The sequence below is a fragment of the Bubalus bubalis genome, chromosome 11 (assembly GCF_019923935.1).
Source record: "Bubalus bubalis isolate 160015118507 breed Murrah chromosome 11, NDDB_SH_1, whole genome shotgun sequence".
NCBI classification, from domain to species: Eukaryota; Metazoa; Chordata; class Mammalia; order Artiodactyla; family Bovidae; genus Bubalus; species Bubalus bubalis.
The window spans coordinates 81,154,961-81,176,167 of record NC_059167.1 but is presented as its reverse complement, the minus strand read 5'-3'; the positions used below and the strand labels follow the sequence as shown (position 1 = coordinate 81,176,167).

Here is a 21,207-nt window from a genome sequence, read left to right as displayed (position 1 = left end):
CTGAAGGCAGGGGGAGAAGGGGTCGACAGAGGATGAGATGGTTGGATGGTGTCACCGACTCGATGGACATGAGTTTGAGCAAGCTCTGGGAGTTGGTGATGGACAGGAAAGCCTGGCATGCTGCAGTCTATGGGGTCGCAAAGAGTAGGACACGACTGAGCAACTGAACTGAGCGTGCCATCTTCTCGGTGTGCCGGCTCCCCAATTAAAGTATGTTCCTTGCCTCAACACTTCCTCTCTCAGATTCATTAGCCTATCGTGCCACGAGCAGAGAGAGCTTGGACTGGCTAACAGTCTGAGAAGAAGAGACAGGCATTATTACTCCAGGCAGATAAGACCACGTGAGCAAAGGAATATTACAGAAGTGAAGAAGCAAGAGCAGTAGGAAATAAGTACAAACAGGGGCTTAGGACCTGCAGATTATGAGTGGTTTGTAATGCAGGTATAACCAACCAGGTCTTCATGCAGGAGGTAAAGGGAGACCATTTTAGGTTCTTGAGAATGCAGTGTTAACCAAATAGAGAAAAAATTGGGGGAGAAGATTGAGCAAAACCACACCAGAAGTGTAAGGCTACTTTGTCTTTCCCCTGAAGGAGGGCACATACGTGTGTGAAGGTTCATTTAAAGGTGGAAGGGTTAACAACAGACGTGACCCAGAGAGTTCCACCTGGAAATCATGAACTCGCCCCACACACTGGCTGCCTGATGCTTAATCCTATTCTAGAATTTTACTTACTAGTTAACCGAATTTAGCAAACTGTCAGAGAAGGTGCTCGCTTACTGGACTGTTATTTATGCTGGTGACAAGGGCCAGGGTTCACTGGTGAAAAAACATGGGAAAGTGTGAGAGGAGGCTGAAAAGTGAAAGGAAGGGGAGAGAGGTGAGGAAGGTGCCAAGCAGGTCGCCCGGGTCGGAGGGGAAGGTGCCTGGGGTCGGGGGTCGAGCGGCCCTTAGGGGCCCCCTGGGGCCCGCGCCTCGGGCGCTGCGCGTGTGCTCGCGGGCGGGGCGCCCCGCGGCCGCCAATGGCCAATCCGGGCTGGCGTCCGGGGAGGGGCGGGGCTTGCTGGCTCGGGCTCCGCGAGTCCTCCTTTTTGCACACACACGAATACAAAGAGCCATACGACCTTCGGGTATCCTTTTTCCATTTTTTTTCCTCCTTAATCTTGTGTGTGTATTCAAGTTTTTAAAAAAATAGAGATCTGTGGCAGTGCTGGGGTGAGGAAACTGTTGCTAAGGGGAATGTGCGCTTTCCCCCATTTCTTTTTCTGTCTCTCTTCCTCTTTCTTTTTCCTGGTCAAGGTTTTAAATATACCAAGAAGTTGAGAAGCAGGATGGCCGTGTACAACTGTTTCCAGCCAAATTTATAGAGATTTTTTTTATTTTTGCTATCACATTTTAAGAACTGGTAAATTTTTATAGTCGAGGGGTTTTTAAAAATTTAGCCTCTTGGGAAGTAGAGGTTTCTTTTTGAAGCCTGCCGAAGGGATAATGTAAATTTCTGCCACAGGCAACGTCGAAGTAAACAGATTTGAGGCTCCCTCACAGAGCTGTTTGCGTGCGTTTTACACACCCTCTTCCAGAACCAAAACCAAGTGGCTTGAATGTGGCAATTGTCCAAGGCCAATAGGTTAAAAATGTTTGTATTTTATAATTGTGACACTCATTTCCCTGGGGGAGGGGTCAAAGCCCTTTTTACAGTGTGTCTTACCCACATTTTTCATAAAGACTGTGTGTGTGTGTGTGTTTTGAAGCAAAGAAGTTCGTAAAGATTTATCTTGGGGTTTTGTACTTTGTGTATATGTACAGTGTGTATATGTGCCGTATCAGATTTTGTTTTTAAAAGCTACTGCCTTTGGTTTTATGTGTGCAAAGCAGCCCCTAGGATGTGGATTTTTTTTTTTTCCTTGTTGTGTTCCCAAATGTGATCCAGACAGGATTTCATGTGCAAACTACAGCCTAGAAGAAATCCTATGCATAGAATTACTTAGGTACTTTGATTCTACGTGCATTTACTGTATTTTCTGCTCTTCTCCTAAAGTATCAGCTTACTGAATAATTAAATAATTGCTAGGGAATATACAGTCCACGTGGCAAATGAGGGTAAGCAATTTATTGACTCTGGTTTAAAGCCTTCTTTAGTGACTGTTTTGCCTAAGTGGTTTTGCTTTTTATTGTCTCACGTTCCTAAATGTACAGCTGTGTATATTTTGGCCTTTATGTGTGGTTTGGTTGGTGTGTTCAGAAGGGAAGTTCTCTCTTGGCTTTTTGACAAAAATGGTCGTTTATAGGTTGGGATTTGTTTGAATAACTCCACAGCTGGCAAAATATAAGGAAAATAATCCAGTCAAGTCCAATTCTCTAAAACCGTTCTTGATGGTGGTGTTGGGGGAGGGGGCCAAGAGGAGGCAAAGGCAAATAATACATAGGAGGGATAAGAAATGTATTTGGTTACCGTGTTGCGTTTTTGGAATGAAAAACGTTCTCCCTAAGATAAGAGTCATGGACAGAAGTGTATGAATTAGAGGGCAACAGGCTCAGAGCAGTACCTCCGGTTATAGGAGCCCTTTTCTCACTTAATTCTGTTATAGAACCACTGTCTCCTATTAGGAGTCATACGGAAAGCGTATTCAAATCTGTATTGGCAGATTGGAGCGAAAGGATAGGAAATACATGGCGGTGATGAGGGAGAAACTAGAATGTCACATATTAAATAGTGACCACGAGATAAAAAAAAAGATCTACTGTAGAGTTCAAATTTCAGGAGAACAAAACCACTGTACGATGATAATACAGTTCCATCCCCCAGCTTGCGTCCCACTCAGTTTCAAGTTGTATTTAGGACACCTAACAACTGCGATAAAACTATTTGTACAAGTCTTGACATTCACTGTAATGAATGCAGACTGTGAGCTCTCTGGGTTTCTTAGCTGTACTGAGTGCATTTCTATTCCCTAACAATACAAGTTAGATCAGTCTCAAATGTGGAGCATTCCACAAGTTTAGACCTGCATATCTGAAATCTAGTCAGAGTCTTAAAGTAGCCTTTGTCATGGCAGTAGTGCTGGGATTATTAATGGAATTTTGCTCTTTCTTATTCTTTTCCCCCTTCATTGTACGTCATCACGTATACTTTTTATCTTCTCGGAGAAGACAGCTCTTCCTAGAAAGGTACACAGCCCAAGCCCCTGTCTTCCTAGGTTAATTGATTTTTACTAAGAATTTAGGCTCTTAGCCAGTATTCTTGCTTTGAATTTCTTGGTAAGAGAATTCCTCCCACGAATATATCGTTGGCTTGGCCCTCCTACCAAGGCAAAGCAAAGCTAAAGTCGGTTGATTTTGCTCTGGAATCTGCGGGGCCCATAGAGATGAAAACTTACTTGAACCAAGGGCAACTGCTACCTTGATAGTGTTATCTGAAAAATCTGTAGCTGAGGCCGGCAGGAACGAAAAGCCTTCCACCACCAAATGTATGAGGCCGATCTGTAGCCAATGTACCTATAATCGTGTACACGCAGCTCTATGAGCAGCAGGTAACAAAAGGGAGTAAACAAACAAACAAAAAAATCAAGCTAAAGATGGCGTCTGGCGGCCTTGAAAAAGCCTCACAGTCGTGTCCCTCCCTAAAGAGGCCCCTCCCCTCCCTGACTTGTTGAGTGATTGTGGATTGCGGCCAGTAAGGTCCCCGGCCTTGCTCCGCCCCATCGCCCAACCGCCAATCACCAGGAGCCTGGAGACTGGTGAGGCGGGGCCTCCCCGCGTGCGCGCGCTGGCAGGGTACACGAGCAGACACTGCCTTCCCTGGCAGTGAGCCGCGCGACTCGGCAGAGCCGAGTCGGCTGGAGCGGCGCGAGGGGCACACGCGGTGGGACACCAGTAGGGCAGCCAAAGCTGGACCTCCTCGGGAATTCCCCCGCCATCCTCAGCGCTTTCTTGGCCCCGTGGCAGTTACCCGCGGTGATCCAGCTAGATCTCCTCGGGTCAGTCGGCTGTCTGCGGCGCTGTGAGGAACACCCCTTCCTCGAGACCCCCAGGGCACACCGTCTACCCGGGGGCTCAGTGACTGGTCGCCCTGTCCCCTGCGGCCCCAAGGGAAGAGCTCAGCTCTGTTCCCCCTTTGCGCTGCTGCGCTCGCCCTACCTGTAGTTGAAACACTCTCTTCGGAAATGGTTCTGTTTTCCCTGGTGCCCACCTTGTCATCTTTGACTAATATTTAATCAGCTAACATTTACCAAGGGCTCGCTGGGCATACGACGCCAACTTTGGGAGCTAAGTTTTTCATTTTTCAGTTTCTCCGGAAATGCAGGAAGAGCCGTTTATGTCAGGTATATGGTTATGAAAAGCTTACACCGGTCATTTTAATCTCACCAAGTTGCATTTTAGCAAATATAAAGAAAAGACGCGGTTTAACACTGGGTTGAAAACTCTGGTACTACTGTACAGATGTACTTGAAATTTTCGGATTATGTGAAATCCTTTTCTTAGGATCTCACTCTGCCCTCTGGGTCCACATCTCTTTTTTACCCCTAAAAAACAAGGTCTTAGATTTTCTTTGTTGATCTCTATTTGGGTCAGTGTTTCAAAATGTAGAAAAAGACTATTAATGGTATTTCCTTACCTGCTCTTGTGTGATAAAGAGCTCATCTCTGAGAGAAGTAGATTTTTTTGAGAAGTGAGACATTTTTTAGCAGATGAGACATTTTGCACCTTCAGGTGGAGGAGCAGGGCTGACTGGCACAGCAGGAGGTTTAAGTGGCCATTTTCCTTTTTATTTCTAAAAATGAAGATTATGGTATGAATTGCTATGCTTTCAGTAATCGCATTTAAGGAAGTCCATTGCTGGCATGACCCTGAATGAGTCAAGGGCCCATTATAAAAACATTTATCTTCTGAGTGATACCATAGACTACACATCTATTAGATAGAAAACTTTTATTTTTCCTAGTTTGGAGGTGAACTCAGTCATGCAGAAAATTCAAGCTCAGAATGGGTTGAAACAAGCAAGGGAGCTGCCAAGAGTATGATATATTTAGTTCTAACAAAAATGCATGTGACTTGGGAGGAAATGGATAGTTAAGATTATGGACAGCCTTACCCTGAACTGTCTGTCCAAAGATGAGTTTTCACTCTTTATCTAAATATTTATGAAAAAAATAACAAAAGTATTGAAAAGTACATTTTCTAGGCTCCTTTCACATTATTAAAATTAGACTGATACTGATGAACCCCAAACACAGATTTTATGCACGCTTAAGTTTGACATTGTCATTTTGTGTTGGCAAGTCATCATAGGATTGAAGATCATTTTCTTAACATTCCAGTTCTAAAAGTTGATAGCATTTTGCAAAAGGCATATATATTCTTCAGTGATGGTCAGTCTTTGTTCATTCCTCTTGAACAAAAATGCAAACTTGGTTTTAAAATAAATCAGCAGTCTGCAATTGCAAAAGTTGACAGTATTAATGTTTAATAATAATGGTATAGACACTGCTTGGATAATTTATTAACCATTGCTTTGCCAAACATTCCATGGATTGCTTCACAGGTATTAAACAGTTACACATTTTGAGAAGTATAATAAAGATACCAGAATAAATAAAGATGCCAGAATAAAGTTTAGGTATGTTAATAACGTTGGCCAAGTTAAAGGGGCTCTGAAACTTTAAACTAGTTATGGAAAAAAGCAAGAATGATTATGTTAAGTCTGCAATGTTAGAAAAGAAGGATTTAATAGGTTGTAACAGCAAATAATGCAGCGCTATCTATAATAAAGTTCTCTTATCAGTTTGAATTGTTCATACTGAGGAAGGTCCATAAAAAAAGAATGTCTCAATAGCTTACATCTTTGTCTTCATTGCTCCACATCAGTGAATCTTTGCCCCTGCATTCATCTTTTTTCTTCTCTGCTGACTCAGAGAAGAGCTCACCTGCCTTCCTTCTCACATTGGGAGGATCCTTGCTAGAAGAAAACCTAAATCCTTTTGTAATACGTTCATCCTTTCGTTTTTCACTCACCTTATTTTTTTTCTGCTTTTTAAATATACTGAGGCTGTAGTGCCCCTTCTGACTTCCTGCTTCCTTCCTTTCATATCTATACTCTAGAAAACTTGACTTCATGTCTTGCTTCCATATTCTCTGCATCAATTTCTTTCATCTAATGCATAGTATTACTTCCACTACCAAAAAAAAAAAAACTTACTAGTCAGTGCTAGTGACCATCACAGACAAATAACATGCATTTCCTTAATTTTCATTTTGTTTTAACCATTCTGCTGCACTTGTCACAGTTGACTAGACCCACTTTCTTGTTATTCTTTCTACTTTGGTGTTCCTAACACTTTTTATTCCATCTTACTGAACATTCTTTTTTAATGAAGACTCTTCCAAGGATTGGCTCCAAGTGCTGTCCTTGGCCCCTGCCGAGGACCTTATACATACTCCTTGGAGAGCTCATTCACTCTCTGAGGTTCAAATTAACCTCCTGCTAAAGTTTCCAAGTCTGCATTCCAGCTCTGACCTTCCTCTGTTTTTGTTTTTCAGTCCTAGTCAGTTGGTTTTGGAACATTCCATTTAAAGATGCTGCCATCAGTTTGATATTTTAACGTGTTATATTAATACACATCTTTTCAAACATGCTGGTGCTGCCTCTCAGCTTCCTCATTTCTGTCAGTGTTACCATCTTCTGACCCTTAGGTTTACAGTCTTAAAGTTGTCTTAACCAATCTCTCTATCCCGCATATTTATTAAGAAATAAGATCAGTCCTTTCTCCAGGGTGTTGAACCTTCATATTCACAAAAGTTCATTCTTATCACTTCTCTCCAGGATTAAACAGCCTTCTAATCTCTAACTGTTCCACTTTAAGTGTCTAAGACAGAGGTCAGTAAACTATAGCACGTAGTCTTAAGTCTGGCATTACACCTGTTTTTGTTGGCCCCATGGGCTAAGAATGGCTTTTATATTTTTAATATGAATATTAAAATTAATATTTTGTGACGTTTCTGTATTAATAAATAAAGTTTTATTGGAACACAGCCATACTTATATTTATGTATCATCAATGGCCCCTTTGTGCTACAATGGGAAAGTCAAATGGTTGTGTCAAAAACCACATGGCCGGCAAAACCTAAGTTTCTTTAGTCCTTTCCAGAGAAAGGTTTGCTGATCCCTGACCTAGTTTCCTTAACTTGGTTTTCAAAGCCCACTGTCAGCTCTCTGTACTTTGTATATAAGCCCTTTTGCTCTGACCTCTCACGTGTACCCTGTTAATGCTGTAATGTTTGATTTTTTTCCTCTCACCTTCTGTTCTTACCATGGTACCAGTTCATTCTATACCTTGCCCAAGTGTCAGTTGGAGACTTTTCTTTGATAAGACCCCTTTCTCACGTGATTTCATTCTGTTGATCTTTCTATAATTTTGAACTAACTCAAGATATTTCTATTCTGTACTATATTTTTAGCCACTTGTGTATATTTTGCTTTGTTCTTTAGACTTTAGTTCTCACATGCACTGTAAGCTCCTTGTGTATAGGGACTTTATCTTCCTTTCTCTTGAGTACTTGGAGGTGGCAATCCATTTTGGTGACTCATCCTTTAGCATGGCCTTATATAGACAGAATTTTTAGAAACACTTGTTTTTATATATATAACTTGCTCATCTTCCCTAATGAAGATATATGTAGCTAATGATATTAGCATTTTAAATTGGTATCTGGTTAGTAAATGTAATTGTGAAATGTTCCTGTAATACCTGCCAACCCGTTTCCTTATCTTTTTATTCAGGGTCTTAGAGGTTATGTGGGAGACTCTAGCAGGACCCAGGAAAACTAAATCAGAAATGATGTCCATAGATACCCCCAAAGAGTCATTTGAATGCCCGCGGTGCCACACTGCACTGTACCAGGTTTTTATAGACAGAGTGATTCAAGAAAACACGTATTTGTTGCCCTGAATGTAGCATTCTAAAATGGATGAAGTTAGGTAATACCCAAAGTTGAAAAGCAGAAAGAAACTGAGGGACAGAATTGTAGAGTAGGTTAGTATCATGATATTTTATGTCAACACAAATATGAATATATATTTAGCACATTAAAAACAAGCAGAGTTGGGAATTCCCTGGTGGTCCAGTGGTTAGGACTCCGAGCCTCCACTGCAGGGGGCACAGGTTCCATCCCTGGTTGCGGAACTAAGATCTTATATGTAGCACAGTCAAATAAATAAATAAACAAAATTAAAAATGAGTAAAGTTGAACAGTATTGTTAGTCTAAAGCCAGGTCATGATAGCAAGTAGTTACCAATACTGTTTTCTCAATTACCTTTCTAATTTGCATCATAAAAGGTTTTGTACTGATAAAAGGCATCTTTGTAGACTTGAAATAATTTCTTACAAATCTGGTATTGATTTTAGAGGGGAAGCTCCCCAAATTCTATTTCAAGCCATTGCCTGTTTTTTTCCCCAAAATGAGGACATCAGCATGGATGTTCAAGATAGGAACACAAAATGTTTCAGGAATCCAGCTGTTATGTGTGGAGGACTGACTATGTGCCAGCACTCTGTTGGTGCCTTTATTATAAATAATCTTCACAAAAACACTCCAAGTGGGCAGAGAGGAGGTAGATAGCCCCAGAAAACACTGAGGCCCAAGTTCAAATAGCCCTTAAGTGGTACCACATGATGAGAACCCTATTTTTTATTTTATTTACTTATTTATTACTCCGATCTCAGTGCTGTTTTGGGAAGATGACCTAAGAAAGACCATTTAAAGGGACAGAAGGGCTTGAGGCAGGTACAAGGCCAGCAGGGGAGAAGGCCTCCTGAAAGAAAGAGTATCTGGGGCAAGAGTGTAGCAGTTGTGTTTGATTGATCCCAGGAAGGATAGCTACCCAGAGTCCCAACCTGATGCACCTTCTTTTTAAAAAAAATTTTTTTAAAGTGAGGTTTATCTGATGTACAATATTATAGGTTACAAGTATATAATACAGTGGTACACAGTTTTTAAAAGTTGTACTTCATTTATAGTTGTTATAAAAACTTTAGCTACGTTCCCTGTAAAGTATATTCTTGTAGCTGTGTTCTTCTGTAAAGTATATTCTTAGGCTTCTCAGGTCCCGCAGCGGTAAAGAAGCTGCCTACCAATGTAGGAGACTCGGATTTGATCCCTGGGTCAGGAAGATCCCCTGGAGTAGGAAATGGCAGCCTAGTCCAGTATTTTTGCCTGGAAAATTCCATGGACAGTGGAGCCTGGCATAGTCCATGGAGTTTCAAAGAGTTGGACATGACCGAGTATGCACATACACACATATCCTTATAGCTTATTTTATACATTACTGATTTATTAAATTTGGGGGTATATTCCCTGGTGGTCCAGTGATTATGACTCTGTGTGCTGTCACGGCCCAGGGCCTGGGTTCAATCCCTGGTTGGGGAACTAAAATCCCACAAGCCGAGTGGTGCTGCCAAAAAAATTTTTTAACTGAATTATAGTTGATGTAAAATATTACATAAGTGGCAGGTCTTAATTTCTTACTGTACAAATCCTAAACCCAAGTGAGCGATCATTTATATATTATCATTTACATAACTTTCTTTTTCTTACAGCATCCACGTTTCAGGTTAAACTCTTTGCATGATGTTGGTTTTAAAAAAGTTAAAACCCCACAGGAGCGTGTAGGCCCTTATTTAAGAAGGAAAAGGATATATTAATGATTCATTCATAATTGACTTGGGAATTGCTTAGTGCTTTCCTTTAACCTTTAGTTTTAATTTGGCTTTAACCTTTAGTTTTTTAGGTTTAGCTCTGCTTTCCAGTGACTCTAATGACAGAGAAGCAGTAAATGGATTTGAGTTAACGTTATTTCAAGAAGTGAATATCTAGCATAGAAAAGCATTTCTTCGATATAAAGGGTAGAAAGAGCAAATTAAAGACTATTCTTTAATAACCAAATGTAATTAAAATGCATTGTCAGATTTACATTTTAGTACCTCAGAGGCATTGATATTGCCTGTTTCTGAAATGAGATTGCTGATTCAAAAAAAAACAAAAAAAAAACACCCCAAATTTCTGTATGTGGGAAATTCTCCTAACCTCCTCCTCTCCTTTTAATTGTGGTGTTATGATATAATTTACAGGGTAAGATAGAAATGTATCTCTTGAGGAAATTGTAAACATAAGATTTTGTCACTTAGGGAGCTTCGGGCAGAAAGATTCTTTTTTTCTATAATCAAGTGTCATTTAGAAAATGACAATATGAAGTTCCTTGGAGTGTTCTCAGTGGTACAAACCCTCCCACACTTTTTTTCTTCTTTTTTTCCTGGAGTAGTTTAGTCGTTTAACTACAGTGATTCAGAGGAGAGGCAGTTTGGTTTATCATTGATATTCTGATCTCTCTTTTTGGGGACTGGTTGTGTGGGCAGAGTGGCAGCATGGAGCTACTTAGAAACTCCCGTTCAGCTCTGCTGCTCCCTTAAGCAGCATGAGAAGTGGAGATGAGGGGCCCTGGAGGTGATTTTTCTGGGCTTCCAGCTGGAGCATTCAGAACAGTTAGCTTCTATTGCAGAGGCTGGAGGCCCAGGTGTACAAAGTGTGAGAGTAGGGGTCTCTGCAGCCCTGGTTAGGGAAGCTCAGTTCTCCCATCCAGGTTTTCCTTTCATTTCCCTGCCCATCCCCAAAGCATTAATGATATAATAGTGTGAGGTTGGCAGCGTCTTGGGGGCTGCATTGATTGGCCTCCTCCTCATTTAGGAGTCTTACTCTGAATGCATCTGTATGCAAATTATAGAGACCGTAGAATCATCATTCTTTATGTCAACAAAAAGTGGTATCAGTTTAAGAAAAAAATCACACGCACACTAGATTGAAAGTAGCAATAACTGGTTTCTGCTGTCTTCCCCTGACCTTGAAAAAGATATATAAGTTCTCTGCATATCTCTTCTCTGGCCCTGGGTTAATATGTGTTTCCTAGAGCTGTTGTGTGAATGAGATTAACCTACGTGAAGTGTTCTGAACTCCTTAAGGAATGATGTCAAAGCAATAAAATGCAATACTGTTATTACAGCCAAGATAGAGAGGCGGAGAAGACAGATCTACATTTTCTTCCTTAATCTTCTAATCTTTCCAGATGCCCGTGGGTCGTTTAGAGTCCCCTCTCTGTTCCTTAGTTTTGGAGTGGTGGGGGGTTTCATGCCTTCCACCCTCTGAAACCAAGTTCCTTGGGAAGGCCTTCGTGGGCCCACCCTATGTGGAAGGGGTGAGGGTGACCCCCCAGTGTGTGGGACTAGGGCAGCCCAGGATCTGCACAGAGAAGGTCCTCTCCACTCTGCAGGACGAGAAGAGGCAACCATGGACTGTGTGCGCCTTCACGGCTAGCCCACTGCTCCTTCAGAGAACCTAACACCGGGTGCCCAGGCTCCTCTGACCACCCTCCATGAGGAAGGAAAGTGAATCCAGAGAGGCCAGAGCTTCCTGCGGTCCGGTCGGCTGGGGACACTTTTGGAGCAGTCCAGGAGCGTGAGCACCGCCCTTCCCGCCTCGACAACCATGTCCTTCAGCGCCACCATTCTCTTCTCCCCTCCCAGTGGCAGCGAGGCCAGATGCTGCTGCTGTGCGTGTAAGAACGAGACAAGTGGGGCCAGCTCAGGCTGTCAGGGCGGGAATCCTCCTCCCAGCACCCCGATCACGGTGACGGGACACGGCCTGGCCGTCCAGAGCTCCGAGCAGCTCCTGCATATTATCTACCAGCGGGTGGATAAGGCCGTGGGTCTGGCTGAGGCGGCGCTGAGTCTCGCCAGGGCCAACAACGAATTGTTAAAACGACTCCAGGAGGAAGTGGGTGAGCTGAGGCAAGGGAAGGTGCCCGCCGCGGATGAAGACAGGGAGAGTCGGGCACACGGATCCCCGCTGGAGGAGCCCGGGCCCCTCAAGGAGAGCCCAGGGGAGGCCGGCAGGGCCGTGCCTCCGGCTGTGGAGGAGGAGTGTGACAGTGTGGGCAGTGGTGTGCAGGTGGTGATCGAGGAGCTGCGGCAGCTGGGAGCGGCCTCGGCTGGGGGGCCCGGACCCTTGGGCTTCCCGGCAGCTCAGAGAGATGTGCGGCTCCCGGGATGTGCCCTGACTGCTGGCGAGGGGCCCCCGATGCTCAACCCCGTGAGTACACAGCACAGGACAGGAGCCGAGCTGCTCCCTTGTGCCCTTCCTGGCCTTCCTCTCTTTCTCTCTCCTCTCCATCCTTCAGCCTGTCTTTTGGTGGTATCAGTGATGCAACAGCAGGGTACCCAGTTTCCTTTGTCGTCAGGGAGAGTTAACCCTCCTGTTTTTTTCTGACCCCGTGGCCTTTCTGGTAGAAGGTCATTGCTGGCATGAGTGGCATTGGGGCTGCCCTGCCCTCCCACTCTGTTGTGTCGCATGGCACCTTCTCCATAGCTGCCTGACAGCTCCATGGGCTCTGCCTCTCCTGGCGAGGATGCCTGCCATGCAGACGACTCATTCATATTTGATCACGGGCCCTCTGCTTGCCAAGAGGAATTCAGGACTAGGAGAGAGATGGGGATGTGAGGAGAGAGAGGCAGAGGTGGGGAGGGAGAGCAGGGAATGAGGGAGGGAAAGGGCAAAGCTGGTAGCTGACAGGTGCAAGAAGGGAAAGGGGCCATTGGAAATGAAGGGTTCAGAAAGGAGAAAAAATGGAGACAAAGAGCAGAGGAGAAAGATGAACCTAAGTGGAAGAAGATTTGATGCAAGGGAGAGAATATGAGGTAAGGTAGGAGGGAGGTAGAGGAAAGGAAATAAAATGAGGAAAAATGGGCAGTCGAGAGTTTACCTAAGAGGATAATAACGCATACAGAGGAAGAGGGAAGCCAACGGGCCTGTTTTGTGAGCCGGAAAAGACATAGAAATACACTGATATTTCAGCTTCTTTACTGCTCAGGGCCCATATGAGCAGGAAAATCCTGGCTGAGGAGAGTAAAAACCGAAGAATGTCACATGGAAGTCTGGAAAGGAGATGGAGCAACTCTAGAGATCTCAGAGATGTGAAGCTAACAGATGTGTTGCCACTTGAGAGACAGTGGGAGGTCTGTCAGCTCCCATCCACCCTCTCCTCCACCGCATCCTCCTTCTGCCCTCTGTCTTTTCCTCCACCCCCCACGACAAGGCCCAGACACCCAGGAAAGAGTAGAGCAGCAGAACGGGGGGGCTGAGACTCCGAGCCCATCTGCTGGATCTGAGCAATGACGGCCGCCTCCAGGGTCATACTGAAACTGGTCACTGCTCCACCAAGGCCTAGCCACACGGGTGGGTGATGGCCCCGAGGCTCGCCCCAGTCTGCCCGGCCAGGGACTAGACTTGGTTTGGGGCTGTCGGAGGAGCTGCTGGGAAGGTGGGAGGAGGCAGGGAGGTACCAGGCCCGGCAGTGCCCTGAGCTGTGGTTCTTTCTGGCAGGGAAGGCTTCCAAGCCGACAGGATGGAATTAGATTTCACAGCACAGAAAGCAGCTCACAGGTCTATAAATCTCAGCCTCCTCCCCCGCTTCTTTCTGTGTTTTTTCCCCCACTTTCACTGTTTTGTTTTCCTGGCTGCAGAAATCCCACTCTTTTCTTCTCCTCTCCCTCTCTCCCTTCCTCCCTCCTTCCTTCCCCTACCTTGTGTGTCCTTGAGTGAGGGCACAGGCAGGCAAGCCGATGTCAGGGCAGCGACTGTCAGATGTAGCCAGGGCAGGATCAAGGTGAGGGCACCCGCTGGACCTGCAAAGGAAAGAGGGCAGGGCATGGGGAGGGGGAAGGCAGTACCAGCCTCTCTAGAGGTTTCTGACTTTATATCTCCCTCCTTTGCTCCCATTTTTCTATTTCTCCTTCTTCTTCTTGTTATTTTATTTTCTCACTCCTCTTGCTTGGTTTTATCATCGCTTTCTCCCTCAATCCCTTTGAAGCAAAACACTTACCTAGCTACCTTACCTATGCTCAGGTGCAAAGCATAAATGACTACTCACAAATAGGCATCAGAAACAAGCCTTGTCCTTACAATCAGTCCTGTGGTAATGACCCAAGATGAGAGGCCCCGTTAAGTGAAAGTTGCTCAGTTGTGTCTGACTCTTTGTGACCCCATGGATTCTAGCCCGCCAGGCTCCTCTGTCCATGGGATTTCCCAGGCAAGAATACTGGAGTGGGTAGTCATTCCCTTCTCCAGAGGATCTTCCCAACCCAAGGATGGAACTGAGGTCTCCTGCATTGCAGGCAGATTCTTTACTGTGTGAGCCACCAGGGAAGCCCAAGAAGCCCTGTATCTGCAAGAAATATTTGCCCCACGCTCCCACCAGAGTCCCAGAGAAACAAGCCATGAACCACTGAAGACTGGGCTAGACTCCCCCCTGTTCCCCACTCCCGTTCATCATACTTACCAGTGAATGATGGTTGACCAGGTTCCCACAAGCCTGGCTGGCTAATAGGGTTTTTTTTTCCCATATGTTCTTAGCTGGTGGACGATTATGTGGCCTCTGAAGGTGCAGTGCAGCGGGTGCTGGTGCCTGCTTATGCCAAGCAGCTTTCACCAGTCACACAACTGGCAATCCAGCGGGCAACCTCAGAGACCGGGCCAGAAAATGGAACCAAGCTACTGCCACCCCGCCCTGAGGACATGCTCAGTGCTGCTGCCGCCCTGGAAGGGCCTTCGGAAGAGTCAGGCCCTGGGGGAACTGGGGAGCTGAGACAGTCTCTAGGGTTCACTGCTTCCCCATGCAGGACCAGAGGGAATGGGCAGAAGAACTCCAGACGCAAGCGGGATCTGGTCCTCTCTGTGAGTGAGCTCAATTTCTATACATTTTTCTTCAGTTTGGAGAGATAAGTGAAGAGTGAAATGTGGGTTGATTTTAAACATCCCATGTGGAATGAATGGTATCCTGAAGCCTGCTGGAGTGGGAAGGGCAAGAAGGAGACAGACTGTTCCCTAGCCCCAGGGACAGACAGTCCCTTTGCTATCAGTGGAACTTGTTTAGGCTTTTCCGGATAGATTGATATCTTCCATTTAAAGATAAGGGAATTATGTCCTGTCTCCTGGTGATCTCATAATTCTGATGGGAAGATCTTTATGGGGTTCAGCAGACTGACTGCAGCAGGATAGCATAGAAACTGCCTGCAAATAACCAGTGTTCAGGGCAAGCAGCAAGGGGCCCCTTGGGCAGAAAGGCCAAGGTGTCCTGAGGTGGTACCATCCCCCAAAGATGCAGAGGACCACTAGACACTCAGCTCAAGGATAAAGGTTAGAAGATTCTGGTGATTCTCAGAGCTCTTGGCAGGGAAGGTACTGGCCCGAATCAGTTCTGCCTGAAACCTTACAGTGGCTTGGAGCCCTAGTGCATCCCTAAATAACCCCACAATCTACAGGATCCCCCGCCCCAACCCCAACCCTGTTATCCAGCATCATTAGAGTCGAGGTTGAGAAACCCTGTTTTAGGGTGACTACAGACCTTTGGATCAGCTCTGTCATCCAAGACACCAAGACATCTTTCTAATGGAGACTGTAATGGGTCTCTGGATAATAGCTTATGAGGTAACCTGAGAGTTCTGGTCAAGGGTGGTCGTCACCACTGACATCCAGAGAAATCTCATCAGAGTATAGAACCCATTTCTCCTTGTTACAGCCTTAATAAAGATTGACAGTGGCTGACTACCATTTATACCTCCTTTATTTATGTTACTTCTTTCTCCTTTTTTCTAAGATATCCTACTCTTTTTCTTTCATTTGTTTTTACGTTGATATTTTTTCCTCCCTTCCAGAAGACACCATTCATAATCAGTATCAACTGATTTCTAATCTTTATTTCAGATTTTGGTTACGTTTAATGCCATGTCACTTATCAAGAATGGGGAGTAGGTTTAGTTTCTCTGTCATGGATTTCTAATCCAACAGGACACTGTTGTTGCCAGTGGCAGAAATGGAGGCTTATACCTAGAAGTACATTTCAAGAGAATTCCCCTGAATTCTTAGTGTTTAAATCAGAATATATGTGTGATAATTACAATTTGCATAAAATCAGGGTTTTCTTGGTCAGTTCTATTCCTCTTGTGCCTACTGCCTACAGTGCGAGGTCTAGTGGCGAGGCCGGGCTTCCTCCTGCCCTCTGGAGAGCTTGGCACAGTGCCTTCTGGGAAGCATGCTCAGCCATCATGCTCCGTGTTGTAGGATGTGAAGAGGGGCAAGTGGACCAGTCAGGGAGTCTTGCTACCCATCACAGAGAAAGATATAAAATGTTCTTGTGTGAGTCTGTAGGTTCAGAGGGAGAGGGATGGTTGCAGATCTTCACTGTTCCAACCTTTAGCTCTGGGAAGGAATCTGAGAGGCATTTCTCCAATCTGTTGAGGCTGCTGTGGGTTGCTGCTCTGCCAGGGATCCAAAAGGCCCAAATCAGAACCTTAATTCCTTGGACTGCTGCAGATCCAGCCACCCATTGGAGAAATTATTTATTTTTAGTTTGCTCGGGAGGCAGGTGAGCCAGCATCCTTTAGTCTTAACACTTATTATTGGCTAGAGTATTTTCCCTTTTCACTTCAAGCTTGGTTTGATTTTTATCAGCTGATCTCTTCCAAGTCAATTGAATTGGAAAGCTATGCAACTCCTCCTCCATCTTTTTTCTTTTTTTGCAACTCTTTCAAATTCTTTCCGAAGCATTCACCCATCCCCTTGTGATTTCTCAAGTTTGGACTTCTAAAAGGTAAAATAACTATATCAGATATGAAGCTAGTACAACTCTTTTTTTATAGAGTGGAGAACCTAGTCATAAAGAGTTAACAGTAATTTCCTAAGTTGATGTGGTGAGTCAGCCATAGGAGTAAGAAGCGAAATTGGGCATTTCTGAATACGAAGCTGAAATCCTGAGATCAGCATCCCATCAGTTTGGGACTGGGTAATTTCCATTGACTAAAGGACCTTGGGATGAAAATATAATCAGAAACAGCAAAACTAAATTTAATAGGAAGAAATGTAAAATCCTGCATTAGAGTACAAAAAAAACCCAAAACAGTTGGAGAAGGGTGGAAATAGTAATCTGTGTGAAAAATGGACTTGAGCTGACTACAGGCTCACTATGAATGAACCCTGTGACACTGAGTAGCGATGGGGTTGCTAAGAAAGGTAACAGCGTCTTGGGTTTCATTCCTAGAAGTTTAGAGTTCTACTCAGGAAAGTAATGCTCCCTTTGGCCAGACCTCAGTGGCTGAGTTAGATTCAGTTCCAGGTGCCATGTTGTAAGAGGAACACTGGCAAACCAGAGCGTCATAGTTTCATGAGGAGTCTGTCTGGCAACTATGTCATGAGGACCGGTTGAAAGACTTGGTGTTTAGACCAGATAAGAGAGGACCTCAGGAGAACATGGAAGCCGTCCTCAAGTACTTGAGGTGCTATTAGGGCAAAACTAGGGTTAGATTTTGGAGTATCTAAGGCAATTTTTTTTTTTTTTTTTTAACAATTAGAGATGTTCATAGTAGCTGAGTCAAAAACTAGTGAGAAGCCATCATTAAAGGTATGTAAGCAAAGCTGAAAGATAGCCTGTTTAATGATGTAAACGGATGGTTGGGTGACAGTGTCTCCAAGTTCCCTTTCATTTCACATTTCTGTTATTTCAGGTTTGTGTTTTTTTGACCATGATATGAGGACCCCTGGGATTTGTGGTAATGTGCAAAGGCATATACCTGGGACATTTTCCTGGGTCACCAGTTTTACTAGAAGATTTTGGGAGACAAAATGGCAAACCACTCCAGTATTCTTGCCTGGAGAATCCCACAGACAGAGAAGTCTGGCAGGCTACAGTCCATGGGGTTACAAAGAATCAGATATGACTGAGCTACTGACTGACTAAAGGGGCTTCGAGAAATGTCTACTTGAAGTAGCCCTGTTGTATATTTGCTCTCTCCTCGCTATTAGAAGTATGTTTGTGGAAATGTTTGAAAACCTGTATTCTAGTGATCATACTCCCTGAGAACAAGAGTAAGACCCGGAATAATTCTGAAAGCTCCACATAAATTAAAAAAGGAAAAAAAGTGGGGAGGGAGTGTCCATTAGAGACACTAACGTGGGTAGGCTCTCTGGCTAAAAAAGGGCATCAGCAGAAAATGGTACCTAGGCTATAGGCAAGATTCATGCAGAAAACCCCATAGGGACCAGAGAAGGATTTCATCATATTTTTCCCTGGCTTGATTCTGTGTTTTGTTTGTTTCCCCTAGAAATTGGTCCATAATGTGCATAACCATATCACCAATGACAAGAGATTCAATGGGTCTGAAAGGTATGATCCTCTTGAGGGAAAAGATCATAAGGAACTTTGCCAAGGAGAGGGAAGTAGAGGGGGGCTGCTCCAATATTATACTTAGGCTAGGGCTTCCACCTCACCATTGCGCTTTGTGTTGTGCCTTAGGCCACGGAGGACTTTCCCACAAAGCTGATTAGTGGAGGAATCTCTGTCTAGCTTTTAAAATGCTGACTGTCTTATTTACTTTCTTCTCTTGTGGCAGCATCAAGTCCTCTTGGAATATTTCCGTAGTGAAGTTCCTTCTGGAAAAGCTCAAGCAAGAGCTGGTAACAAGTCCCCACAATTACACTGACAAGGAGCTGAAAGGTGAGAAAGACTGAGTTAACTTGCACCCCAGCCTTTCTTCATCCCCTGTTCCTGACCAGAGGAGAGAGGCCTATGGACATGATTTAGGTGGTTTTGAAAATAGTGGACTTAAAAAATTGGTTTTGGCTATTTTTTCACCTAGGATTGTCTTTTTATTCCCTTTCTCAGTCTGAAATGAAAATGGGAGAAGGAAGGGGCTAGAACACCATCATGCATGATGCTTATACAGAGCCCGAGTGTCGGGTATTATGAAAAGGAGGTTAGAATCCAGGCCTCCCCTTTTGTCCTACATATCGAGTCCCGGGTTTCCTACTTCTCGTGCCCTTCTGTTATTTGTCTGTAGCATTAAGAAAGCGTCTGCTGAAAAAGTACTTGGGATCTGCTGTCAGCCGAGTAGAATGGGGTAGGTTTGACTGCGGTTGGGGGAGGGAATTCGCAGAAGCATCAGAGTTGTCTTTTTATAGTGAGAGGAGTTCCTGTTAGAGATGTAGAGGGGCAGAGAGAGCTACACCAGAGAGGAAGGAATAGATGCTGATGGATATGACCAGAAAGCCCATTGTGTAAAAGTGGTTCTCCCCTCTTCCACCTGGTAGTGTTACAGCAAAAATAAAAGGGGCTGAGGACCCCTGCTCTCTGCTGCCTCCCTTCTCCCCCCCACCAGGAGCCTGTGTAGCCTACTTCCTTACTAAGAGGCGTGAGTACCGCAACTCCTTAAACCCCTTTAAAGGCCTGAAGGAGAAAGAGGAGAAGAAACTTCGAAGTCGCAGATACCGGGTAGGTTTCTAGGCTTTCCTTTCAGAAAAGATGCTAAACTCTAAACCCTAATAAGCCACAGTGGGAGGGTGTGGCCTCTGAGAACAGGATTGAGTGGAGGAGAAGGAAGACAGGAGCCAATTCTCTAAGATCTGATTTGGGTTCTCTTGGGAACTTAGTTCTCTCAGGCACAGATTTTTCACAGCTTTCCTCCTACCCAAACCCTTTCCCCAAACCTAATGCGTGGTTTGTTGCTCTCCCTAACCTCTGTCCTGGGCTCCTACCTTAGCTTTTTGCCAACCGATCCAGCATCATGAGGCATTTTGGCCCTGAGGACCAACGTCTGTGGAAGGATGTGACAGAAGAGCTGATGTCAGATGAAGAGGACAGTCTTAATGAGCCAGGTGTCTGGGTGGCCCGGCCTCCCCGTTTCCGGGCCCAGCGCCTCACGCAGCTCTGCTACCACCTGGATGCCAACTCTAAGCACGGCACCAAAGCCAACCGTGTATATGGGCCTCCCTCAGACCGTCTGCCTTCTGCTGAGGCCCAGCTTCTTCCACCGGAACTTTATAATCCTAATTTCCAAGAAGAGGAGGATGAGGGAGGTGATGAGAATGGCCCTGTCTCCCCATCTTTTGACCAAGCCCACAAAACCTGCTGTCCTGACTTGAACTCATTCATTGAAATCAAGGTGGAAAAGGATGAGTGAGATCTAAAAGCAAGAATAACTCTGGCATCTGCCACTCCCCATGTCCCTGAAAGGGGTGGCCACAGGGCTTCCCAAAATAATAAGATGTCTTCTGCAGTCAGAGGAAGCAAACCCGCCTCTCTTAACACAGTCTCCGCTGGAAGTAGAAGCTAGCAGCTCTGGTGGGATAAAAGGACTTATTTTCATGGGGGAAAAACACCCCCCCACTGTGAATGGCAAGCCAGAAAATGCTTATTCCTAAGCATAAACAGTGCCTCTGAAGAGCCTAGGATGAGAAAAGGAGGAGTATGGGTCAAAGAAACAGGCCTTCTTGACATGTGCCCTGGTCTCTGAGTTGTTTTTTCTGCTAGTTTCACTCAAAGCTCTGGGGAAGCAAGTGGCCCTGGTGGTAGCTTCGACTTCCCCCTATTGCTGGTCTTGCTCTGCAGTGGAGGCAGCACAGCGCCAGGCCAGGGTAATACTCCCACCTGGTGGACAGTTTCAGTCATGGACTTGATGCTTCTGAGCAGAGCACAAGCTCCGTACCTATTTGGGAGGTGGGATCTAGAAGTAATAGCTACTGTTTATTCAATTATCGGAGAAGGCAATGACACCCCACTCTAGTACTCTTGCCTGGAAAATCCCATGGACGGAGGAGCCTGGTGGGCTGTAGTCAATTAAATAAGGAAGCATTTATTATTCCTGCCTTACACATGAGGAAATTAAGGTTTAAAGAATTCCTATGTCTCACCAACAGCTGCTTTCCCACCGTGTGACCAAGCAGTATATGCAGCTTGGTAGCTATTTCTTAGTTCTGTCAGCCAAACTATTTTGAAGAAGGTGTGTGTATGTGGGTTTGTGTATGCATAAGCACAAATTCAGAACATACACACAAACACAGAGAACATGTGCATTTTTTGATAAACTGAGACGTAAACATGGCTTTCTCTTTGTTCAGTCCGTCATGTAACATATGGACTGCTTACTAGGTGTCAGGTACTGTGCTAGGTGCTGTGGATACTCTGTTGAACAGGCTAGATGCTGAGCAGTTTTATCATCTAGTCAGGAAACCAGGCATTTAAGTAGGCAACGAAATGAACTGGGATAAGTGTGATGATGGGGGTGTGTATGTGCCATGGCTGTGTACCACAGGGGTAGCTAACTTGCTCTGGTGG

The 21,207-nt window shown here is 44.8% G+C and overlaps 1 protein-coding gene and 1 long non-coding RNA gene across 9 annotated transcripts in view; one reads left to right on the top strand and one right to left on the bottom strand.

Moving 5' to 3' along the window:
• Nucleotides 1–1,031: 1,031 nt before the first annotated feature.
• C11H14orf93 (chromosome 11 C14orf93 homolog) lies at nt 1,032–20,373 on the top strand. Of its 7 annotated transcripts, none has more exons than XM_044925300.2 (7): nt 1,032–1,131; nt 11,320–12,137; nt 14,457–14,777; nt 18,200–18,261; nt 18,488–18,591; nt 19,253–19,365; nt 19,634–20,373. In XM_044925300.2, the coding sequence occupies exons 2-7, from the start codon at nt 11,535–11,537 to the stop codon at nt 20,051–20,053; spliced, it is 1,623 nt and encodes a 540-aa protein (XP_044781235.2). In that variant the 5' UTR covers nt 1,032–1,131; nt 11,320–11,534; the 3' UTR covers nt 20,054–20,373. The 7 variants fall into 7 exon arrangements, with proteins under 7 accessions (XP_044781235.2, XP_044781238.1, XP_044781233.2 ...); XM_044925298.2 differs by having other exon boundaries at nt 1,065–1,131; nt 11,116–12,137; XM_044925299.2 differs by having other exon boundaries at nt 1,065–1,216.
• The window catches only part of LOC102407589, a 19,042-nt gene continuing 2,748 nt past the window's right edge, over nt 4,914–21,207 (bottom strand). The window contains exons 1-3 of one of the 2 annotated variants that reach the window (XR_328247.4): nt 14,383–14,517; nt 13,628–13,729; nt 4,914–5,433 (exon numbers count right to left, since the gene is read on the bottom strand). This is a non-coding gene — a long non-coding RNA (uncharacterized LOC102407589). Of the gene's footprint in view, nt 5,434–13,627; nt 13,730–14,382; nt 14,518–21,207 lie in introns of those variants that run through there. The other variant, XR_328248.4, reaches the window with a different exon arrangement.

Coding starts and splice junctions, on each gene's coding strand:
- C11H14orf93 (XM_044925300.2), top strand. CDS start 11,535: ATGTCCTTCAGCGCCACCATTCTCTTCTCCCCTCCCAGTGGCAGCGAG. Junction 18,592..19,252: donor CACTGACAAGGAGCTGAAAG/GTGAGAAAGACT, acceptor CCCCCCCACCAG/GAGCCTGTGTAGCCTACTTC. Junction 19,366..19,633: donor TTCGAAGTCGCAGATACCGG/GTAGGTTTCTAG, acceptor CTCCTACCTTAG/CTTTTTGCCAACCGATCCAG.